At 40.9% G+C, this 9,877-nt stretch overlaps 1 protein-coding gene across 1 annotated transcript in view; it reads left to right on the forward strand.

Annotated features, from left to right (window-relative positions):
- The window catches only part of kif5c (kinesin family member 5C), a 37,990-nt gene extending 35,889 nt beyond the window's left edge, over positions 1-2,101 (forward strand). The window contains exons 23-25 of the mRNA XM_071898915.1: positions 53-157; positions 659-875; positions 1,941-2,101. Coding sequence (XP_071755016.1) covers positions 53-157; positions 659-875; positions 1,941-2,101 — 483 coding nt within the window. The remainder of the gene's footprint in view (positions 1-52; positions 158-658; positions 876-1,940) is intronic.
- The last annotated feature ends 7,776 nt before the right edge of the window (positions 2,102-9,877 follow it).

A 9,877-nucleotide genomic window follows, 5' to 3' on the forward strand; every position in this document is an offset into this window, starting at 1 on the left:
TATTATGTTGATACATGATGCCTCTCTCACTTCCTTCTTTCTGACCAATCAGAGTGCAGAGAACGACAGTGATGAGGCAGGTGGCAGTCAGGCTCAGAGACAGAGGATCACCTTCTTAGAGAATAACCTGGAGCAGCTCACTAAGGTCCATAAACAGGTAAGTTATGTGCACACACACACACACACACGCATATTATTGGTTGGAATTTTTATTCCAGGAAGTAAAAGTTATGAGATTTTGAGGAGAAATATGGCATTGTTGAATATTATCCTGAATTTCCCCAAGGGGATTAATAAAGTGCTATCTTATCTTATCTTATATTATCTTATTATGGTATGAATAGCTAACAAGGTGAAAAAAAATCTAAATATCTATCTATATATCTAAAGTCTTTCAGGATAAATTCATCCAGAAATTATTTCAATTAGAGAATGTATAAAAGAACAACAATTCAATAAGATCCTCTGATTAGGCTCATATGGTGTAGAAGTGTGGCTTTGTGCCTTAAAACGGATAAGTGAAATTTTAAAATTAATTACGCAACTAACTTATAACCAGTGTACAGGTGCTAAAATGTGGGGACGTTTTCTTGTCACATGCACACAAACATATTCACTCATGCATCATCTGAACAAGTATATGCTGTGCATTTTCCAGCTGGTGCGGGACAATGCAGACCTGCGCTGTGAGCTGCCCAAGCTGGAGAAGCGTCTGCGGGCCACAGCGGAGCGGGTCAAGGCCCTGGAAGGCGCCCTGCGGGACGCCAAGGAGGCAAGCATGAGGGACCGCAAACGCTACCAACAGGAGGTGGACCGCATCAAAGAGGCCGTACGCTCCAAGAACGTCTCCAGGAGAGGGCACTCTGCACAAATAGGTGATGCATAGTGTTCCCACCCAAATTATTCTGATCGGTTTATTTGGACTGTTTCCTCTTTTAGTTCAGGTTGTTTGGCCAGGTGAGAACTCAGGTGTCACCAAATAATAATAATAATAATCCTCTGCTGAGAGAACTGCAGTGTGGTTTGTTACGAGTGAGAACGTAATCTGAACCAAATACAGGAAATGATCCCAAAACACAAGGTTTCATGGATAGAAGGAGATGGATGTTGGCATCTGATAGCCAGCAGTTCTTCATGCTTGGAAGGCCTAGCATAGCTCATATTCAGCTATTTCTTCATGTGTTCTTAAAGGAATAGTTCACCCAAAAATGAAAATTCAGTCATCATCTACTCACCCCCATGCCAGTTGAAACTCTGGTGAAGTTTGTTAGTCCATACAACACTCCAAAGTCTTTGAGAACTGATCTTTAAAGTTCCAAAAATAACAAAAAATAACCATAAAATGACTCCATGCAGCTTGTGCAGCATAATCCAAGTCTTCTGACGCCATACGATCACTCTGTGAGTGAAAAAAAACAAAATTTGATCCATTATTTCATGCAAATCGAGTCTTTCTCCATTGTTTTTAGCTTCCATCTTGTGAGGTTTGGTAATGCGGAAGCTAAATACAATGGAGAAAGACTCGATTCAGAAATGTATTATATTAACAGGATTATGACTCTGACCTGCAAATTGTTGTTAATGTTTTTTTTCCATTAATGGCAATTTATTACATTAAAAGACATGATTTGTAGAAAATTATTTCCTCAACTGCTTTATAGAGGAGAGAAGTGCCTGTCACCTGACTGACTGACCTGAATTTGCCCCTTGAGGACCATGGTGCTATAGCAATAATAATAATTATTAATCATTTAAACGCCCCATGAACGATGAATAAAGTTCTGTTAAATGTGAGTGAAATGAAAAAAATTGAAAGAAGAAAGAAAAGACCTTCTGCACTGTGATTTATGTGTGCAATTCATAGAAAAATCCTAAATGCGTTTTTGATAATTAGTGCCTCAGTTGACTGTTTGCTGTCTCCCTGTACTTTCTGTCGGTAGCCAAGCCTATCCGGGCCGGGCATCAGCACCAACAGCACCCGTCTGCCTCTTCTTCTATGGGACATAGCATCCGTGGAGGTGGGGGGGCATCCAGCCCTCGTCATCACCACCCGCGTCAGCAGCAGCAGCAGCCGCAGCACCATCAGCACCACAGCAAGTAGGCAACAGGTGGGTGAAGATGGGGTGAATTGGAGTCTGAGTCCAGTTAGAGAGTTGTGTTCTTTAGTACATTAAAGCTGCACTACGGAACTTCACACGTTGGTGGCCCCAAATGGCAGTGAGAGGTAACTGTTTGAAAAATCGGAACTTCAGTACCCAGAAATCCGGTCTGTGATGCTTTATACCAAAGGATACCAAGGAGACGAGAGAGGCAAAAGAAGTAACATTGGGCAGTCCAGCTTTCTCTGGATGGAGACTTTGGATTTCACTCTTAAAGGATAATACAGTGTTTGAAGTCAGTGTTAGCGCCAATAGTCTCCTTTCCATTATTCCTGCTGGTGTCTGCACACAGTCAACATAGTTGGAGATATCAGGGCTTGTTTTCCTCCCTTCAGAAGAAGCCAGAAGTGCTCCTGTACTGATGATTTGCTTATATAAACCTGGAATAACCATGGTTTGGTGTGCACAAAAGCTCTTGCACCTATTTTGTAATAGCCTAGTGCTGGCTGCGCAAGATTTAATCAAGGTACCCGCATTGGATGAGGTGTGTGTGGTTGTGTGGCGCTTTAAAATCCCACATCCCTCAAATTATAGGCTGCAGACAGAACACACATACCTGTCCTGCTGCCTTCGGATGACCATAGAGATTTAATTGAAACGAAATGAAAGACCCTCATGCATCCTACACGCAGTTGAGGGTGGCACATATTGGAGAAGAAGAATAAGCTCTTAATCTAACCCAGTACAGACTCTGCCGTACTCGCATTATTGCCTTGATTGCATTAAAATAATGTCTACTGGTTCGCCTTTGCCAATTCTACTTACTCATGTGGAAATTGTCAGTTGTGCATGTTTACATAACCATCATTTTCCATATTTGTATTTATATCCCTTTATCCTATTATTTGGTGCCACAATTTCCTCACAGGGATCATTAAAGTTGAATATTATCTTTTATCTTAGAGGTTCAGACTGGATGTTCATCACTGACCCCTTCACCTCAGGCTCTGTTTCCCACACTTCTCTATTTCAAAGCCTTTTCAAAGTTCCTTATTTCCACCTTGAAACAATGCATGTCTTGAATGCTTGATTCAGAGGCTAATCGCATTTTAGAGTGCATGGTTTCAGCTCTAGAGACCATTCCACTTTGTCTCACAATTTTAAAATTAATGAATCAGATTGGCCTAATTGGTGTTGGTCCACTCTCATTTAGTTGGCCTTTGTGTAGATTCATGCCCCCAGTCAGAGAATCCCCATCAGTTAATTAAGTTTGAAAGGCATTCAAGGTGTAATCAGCCCTGAGAAGACCCTGTTAATCTCCTCAGCGTGTACGGCTGTTTGTGCCAACAGCTAAGACATCCATTCAGTCATTCAGTTCATTCTGTGCAGAAAAAATGTCTGGAGCTCCTTCGGACAAGAGGTGCCAAACTGCGCTGAGAAGCAACTATTAGAGCCTGAAAACATGTTTCTAAACCTGCGGACCTCAAAAAGAGTTCTGTATTTACTCTTATTGATAGAACAGAGCAACTAGTGGATGAAAGAAAAAAAAAAATTACTACCAACACTAGCTATTTTGCATAAACCAAGTAAAGAAATGCTAATACTGGTTGAGTGCTTTCTTATCTTGTAGGGGGAAAAAAATCGTAGTTTCTGGAAAATTAGAACTATCTTCCTAAACAAAGAAACTACTTTGATAGGGTCCAATCTGATATTTCAAAGTTGTTAAATTTCAAATTGCATTTCATTTTACACCTGTAATTTTTAGGTTGGATTACATATTAATCTCAGTGAGTGGTCAGAACAAGACCATCATGCCCCTAGACCTCCCAAATATTTCTGGGGAAGTGCCCTTTTATTTTTATTGCCTTTCAGCTTTAGTTGACAGTTCGCAGTGGAAAAAAAGACAAAAAAGATGGGAAAGTAGGATGGGATGTAACAACAGCAAAGGTTCCAGGCCAATTTCGAACCGAACATGTTACATTTACATGGTCGGCGCCTTAACCGACTGAGCCACCAGGACAGTCCAAAAGGGGCCCTTATAGAGAATTTTGCCCCTGCCCCATTCAGAGTCTTTGCACACCACTGATTCAATCCTATACAAAGAGAACAAGACCTCTGAGCACAACACATGTGTTTCTCAAAGAAAGCAATGGGACTTTTACCTTGAGTACTTGTTAATGTAGTGTATCCATTCCTTATATTTATACAGTTTAGATGTCTCCCATCCTTCAATTGGTAATACTATGGAGCGTGATCAGCTTGGGGTGTCATGGTGTCTCAGTGGTTATCAGTGTGGCCTCACAGCCAGAAGGTTGTGGGTTTCCCAATGTTCCCCTAAGTTTCCTCCCACAGTCAGGTGGATTGGAGACTCTAAATTGCCCATAGAAATAAATGGGAGTGTCTGTCTATCTGTGTTTAACCCTGTGGTGGACTGGTGACCTGTGTGTCCTATAGTCAACCACAAGGTGGCAGCATATAGCTATATGTCTAGTGGTGTATGCTCTACACCAAACTAATTGTTTTAATTTTCCAATGTGAATTTTCATAAATTCAGACCATTAGGACAAGGGGAATTTAAATGATTATTCACTCTGCTTTCGGTCTCATGTTATTCTTTTCGCAGGTAGCAGACAGAAGCTGGACTTTCCCCTCTTCATAATGAACCGTACTGGACATAGGACATTCCTTTCTTTGGATTTCTCTAAGTACTGGGAACTCTCCTCCCCTCACCAGTCTGCCTTTACTGGAACCACGGACTCCTCATTTACAATACATTCCATCTTTATGGCCAACAAGTGCTTTTCTCCTTTGTGTCTGTCTGTCCACCTGTCTGACACAATCTATGTATATTTCTGCCTCTCTCTATCCCTCTGTCTCTCTCTTTCTCTCTCCCTATTTCGTAGATTTGTGTACAAAATTTTCCAGAAACCAGATTAGCAATTTTACTGGATAACTAATGAGAAAGATTCATTCTCAAGTGTGGACAAAGAATAAGGTTAATAAGGGTCTCTGACTGAGCTCTATCGTAATCCACAGGACAGGGTTCCCCTAACTGGTGAATAGTTACTGACGGCAAACTGGAATGGAAACATGCACAGAAGCAACTGCTATGAGACTGGAGTTTGTGTTGGAACTCACTCTGTATTCTGATGAATGTTTAGCTCATTTTTTTATAGTAGTGTTTTTAGAGTAGCACTTTACTTTGCACTGAATGTTATTTTCATGCACAATATGAGCTGATATTGATTGTTTTTAAAAATACTGGTGTTTCCATTGTACATTTTATTTAATTTATTTATAAAAGTTTTTTTTATATATATAGATTTAAGTTATGGAACTTTTTTACTTTGTATTGACAGTATGCCATCACTCTGCCTATGTGATTACAGGGAGTAAAGCTCAGTGTGTATTTATATGTGTGTCAACTCTGAAGAAGTACATTTCTAGGGTGTAAAACAGTGTTGATGTACTATTTCATTGTAAGCTTTTGTAACTTGAATATTCTCGATGCATCAAAGAAATTTACAGTCAATCTGGGAGCACAGAGTCCTACCTAAGACAACATTTTGGTGCGTTTTTGGTGAACCACAACATTGATTTGTCAGTATATGTATTATTAACCATTGATATGGTTGTTCTGTGTTGTGCAGTATGTTCAGTGACAAGAATGTGAGGTGTGAGGAAGCAACTGGAAAACCAATCACAAAAGAAATCCAAAAATGAGTAAACACAATCTGATGGTTGTGGAGGCCTGAATGGAATCCACCAACTCCTAAAACATTTGCTTTCACGTGCACAAAACAATGGTTTTATGCACATAAAGGGTGGTAGAATAATTTAGAAGCCAAAAAAAGGTTGTCCTAAGATTTTCAGCCAAAATCACCACAGAAAATGAAAGAAATGTCCGCAGATTCCATTTTGGACTGATAGAAAATAATAACAGATACTTAATATAGACATCTGCAAGTCCTATTTAGTCATCACTTTAGATCTGTAGAATGACTAAGACCATCACAATGTAGATGCATTTGGTTTTGCTGCTTTGAACTAGAATGTCAATTTACGGCTTTGTGTTACGGCCATGCTGTTTGCCAAATGGATGAATGCATGGGTTTGTCTCCAGTAAAGGGAAGTGTATGAGGTTCCCCACTGCCATGGTGCTGATCAGCCAGTCAGTACCTCATGTAATATACAGCGTGGGTGCCTGAACTTGGAGTGTGTGAACTATAAGGATCAGTCAGGGATTTTTTTGGCATTATATACAATATTGATGAGGATATTGAAGGATAATAATAAAGGAAATTTGTGTTGCCGAAGACATTCACAATTGTGTTATGAACAAACGGCTCATAAAGTAAGGTGACCAGATTTTTGGGGGCAAATCCGGGGACGTGTGGTTCACGTAATACAGATGCCAGTGTGCAAGTCAGCAATTGTGTGAAATACCAGATGTCAATCCAGACAGGATTAAAATGACCCCAGGATGTCAGAGTTCACTCATACAATACAGTAGGGAGGTGATTTCAGCCAGAAAATCAATGACAATTAATTTTAGGCTACTAGAGGAGGTCTGGTAACAGAGCTTTTACTGGAGTGAATCCGTGATTTCAATCCCATGTGGATCAATGTTAATAACCTGATGTTTTTCAGCAAATTCCCATGTCAATTCTAGTACCATCCGGATCGATCCTATATGATTCAGAAATTACAAATACTTTGCACAGTAGGCACTGTATTCTGGAATATGACAGAAATTACATGCCTTAGTAATTTATGGGAGAAATAAAGTAATACTGTATATGCTGTCCAGATTGCATTAAAATCATAATGTACTAGATTACATTACCAACGTTGTCCCGCAGTACTAATCCCATCCAGCCAGCTGGGCAGGATAACATTCCTGTCGTCCTGAGGTAAAACAATCAGCAGACACCCTGGTAACACTAATGTCCAGAGAGGGGTAAATCCGGGGACATTTCTGGGGACAGTGTCAGCCGGGGACAAAGCACCAAATACAGGGGGCATCTGGTCACCCTATCATAAAGTAATCTTGAATTCGTGTTGAAGATTGCAGAGGGGTTACAGACCCAGTGGTTAGTACCATCTCTCATCTTCCACAATCATGTCTATACCGTGGCCTGGAAGTGTAAAACACAACCACATTTCACAAAACAACTTTACAAATCAGAAAACAGATTAACATTTCACAAGATGAGTTAAACAAATTATCCTAATGCTACCATGCTAATATAACACACACTAATGCTAACACACGCTAATGCACACACACTAATACTAGCACATGCTAATGCTAATGCTTACTTTGTCAGACTTAGATTACACTAATTTAGCTAAGTTATCTATTATCATAATGCCAACGCTGAAACATTAATGGTAACACTAACATGTTAATGCTAACGCAATAATGTCAACATGCTTATGCTAATGTGCTACTGTCGATACTAATATGCTAACGCTGCTATGGTCTTTTCATATGTAGCACTGCATGTTAGCATTAGCACTAGCATGTTGGTTAAGTTGGTTAATTTGTATTGTGCTTTGTTCATTCATGTGAGTTTTTTTGTTTTCTTAAATGCAGTTGCATTTTGTGATTTGTTTTTTGTGAAATACTAAATTATTTCATAAAAAAATATGTTTTCTGATTTGTTAATTTGTTTTCTATTTGTGAATTTGCTTAATAAAATGTTAATATGTTTTTGGATGTTTTCATTTGTATTGTGACATACCGGTAATTGTGTTTTGTACTTCCAGGCCACCTTATACCCCACAAGCACAGTTGGCTGGGTTCTACTGTATATCTGTGACACAGTTTTGTACCATAGTGCTTTCTCTCAGCTCAAGTGTTTTGTGTAACTCAACAAACTCCTATTTCTATGGAATTTCAATGAGGAAATACATCAAAACGTTATTTCAGATCATGTCATGCAACAGCACTTGTGCAGTTGTGTGTGCGTGTGTGTATCAGAGTGTAATTCACATCGAACTTTGTGTGTGCAATGTTCTGCTCGTGTCGCTGAAAATAAAAGAAAGGTGATGCTCACCTCCAATACATGAGGTAAATGTCATGTCCTGACTTCTCTGTTTCTCTCTCTCACCCCCTCTCTCGATCCTGTTGTGCAGCTTTTCCCAGAGTTCCTTTGAACATCAACCTGTTTCTAAATTGCACAGTTGACTTCCGGTTTGAAGGCTAAAAAGGGAACGTGGGAAGTCAGAAAGTAATGGGAGTAGAGCAAACGCATTGTTGATTTTGTTATTTTTATAGGATTTGTTGACGATAAGAAATGCATTTAAAAACACCAGCCGTATCCTTTAAAGCTGCGTTCACACATAACCTTTTTTTCCCCAACTGCCAGGTGCACAAAAGGCAGCTGCTCCTGAAAAAGTGTTGCGGCCAGCATTTTTATTTATTTTTTTTGGCTGAGCGCAGTGCTTTCAGAGGTTGAAAAATGTTAAACTTTTCAGAAAAGCACCAGGTGACGTGCACCACTTTTTTTTTCTCAGCCAACCAATCACGATGAAGGAGAGGCTGAGTTTCAGGCTTCGTAGGAGCCTGACTGTTTCCATAACAATAATGTAACACTTGCCCAATATTTCTTCCCCAGCAAGGAAGGCACACAAATACCAGCTTTTCTCAGTTGGACGTTGTTTATTTTTACACATGAGGAGGGTAATTCTCCTCAATCTGTAATTGGCAAATCAGCTTTTACAAACAGTCTTTTATTTAATTTACTACCTTAAAAACAGTGGCATAGACCTCCTACACACACACCGGAAAACAAAACAAAACACAGCATTAGTAAAATAGCCTCCCTCCTATTTAAATATCATGTGTACAATAGAGAATCTCAATGCACTTAACATACTACATTAATTGCCTTCAGTCGTGCAACCCTCAGGACCCAACATTATCCAGTGAGGACTTCAGCGCCCCTACCAGTAACACATAGAAAAATACACTCAGTGGTTGTAACAGTCCCCAACATTTCAACCCAACCAAACGGACATGACATTAACATACCAGTGCAACTGCAACACTGCCTTCTGTCCCACTGCTGGCGTCCCCCCACCTGTAGCCAATGCGCCCACTAACACGACAAAACATGGAGTACACCACATTATTATTGTGCCTCCCATCCCAGATTAAAACAGTATTCACGTACAGTTAAAATATCTACATACATCTTGTCGCGGGCCGCAGGCTCACGCCAAGCAACGAGACGAGGACGCCGGCTCACGCCAAACAATGAGACTAGGGACAGCCCCTACCGAAAGGCGCTCTCTCAGTCTTAAGTCCCTGGAAAGTGTTGCGGTTCCGGCGGCATCCGGTGAGCTCTCGCTGGCCCTTGAAAATCCGGGGGATAAGGTGTAAATCTCGCACCAGGCCGTACCCATATCCGCAGCAGGTCTCCAAGGTGAACAGCCTCTGGCATGTTAGATCAAGGCAGGTAAGGGAAGTCGGCAACTCAGATCCGTAACTTCGGATAAGGATTTCCTCGACCCCGGAGTGTTGCGAACACCCTCTAGTTGGTATCGGTAAAAGCTTACCCATCTTGAAGGGCCCCAACTGGCTACTGCTCGAGTTGTGTGGTTCCTTCCCCAGTGGGTTTACTCTACTACGGTGTATAGAGGGTGTTGGGTAGGTTAGGGTGTGAGACCCACTACCCCCAAACTGTTGGTTGGAATGGCGAGCCCTACCATGCCTGGTCTCGGATTGGTGTCCGTCCGAGCGTCTACCCCCATTAGGCGTGCGTCCCTTG

Source organism: Centroberyx gerrardi, chromosome 10 (genome assembly GCF_048128805.1).
Source record: "Centroberyx gerrardi isolate f3 chromosome 10, fCenGer3.hap1.cur.20231027, whole genome shotgun sequence".
Lineage (NCBI taxonomy): Eukaryota > Metazoa > Chordata > Actinopteri > Beryciformes > Berycidae > Centroberyx > Centroberyx gerrardi.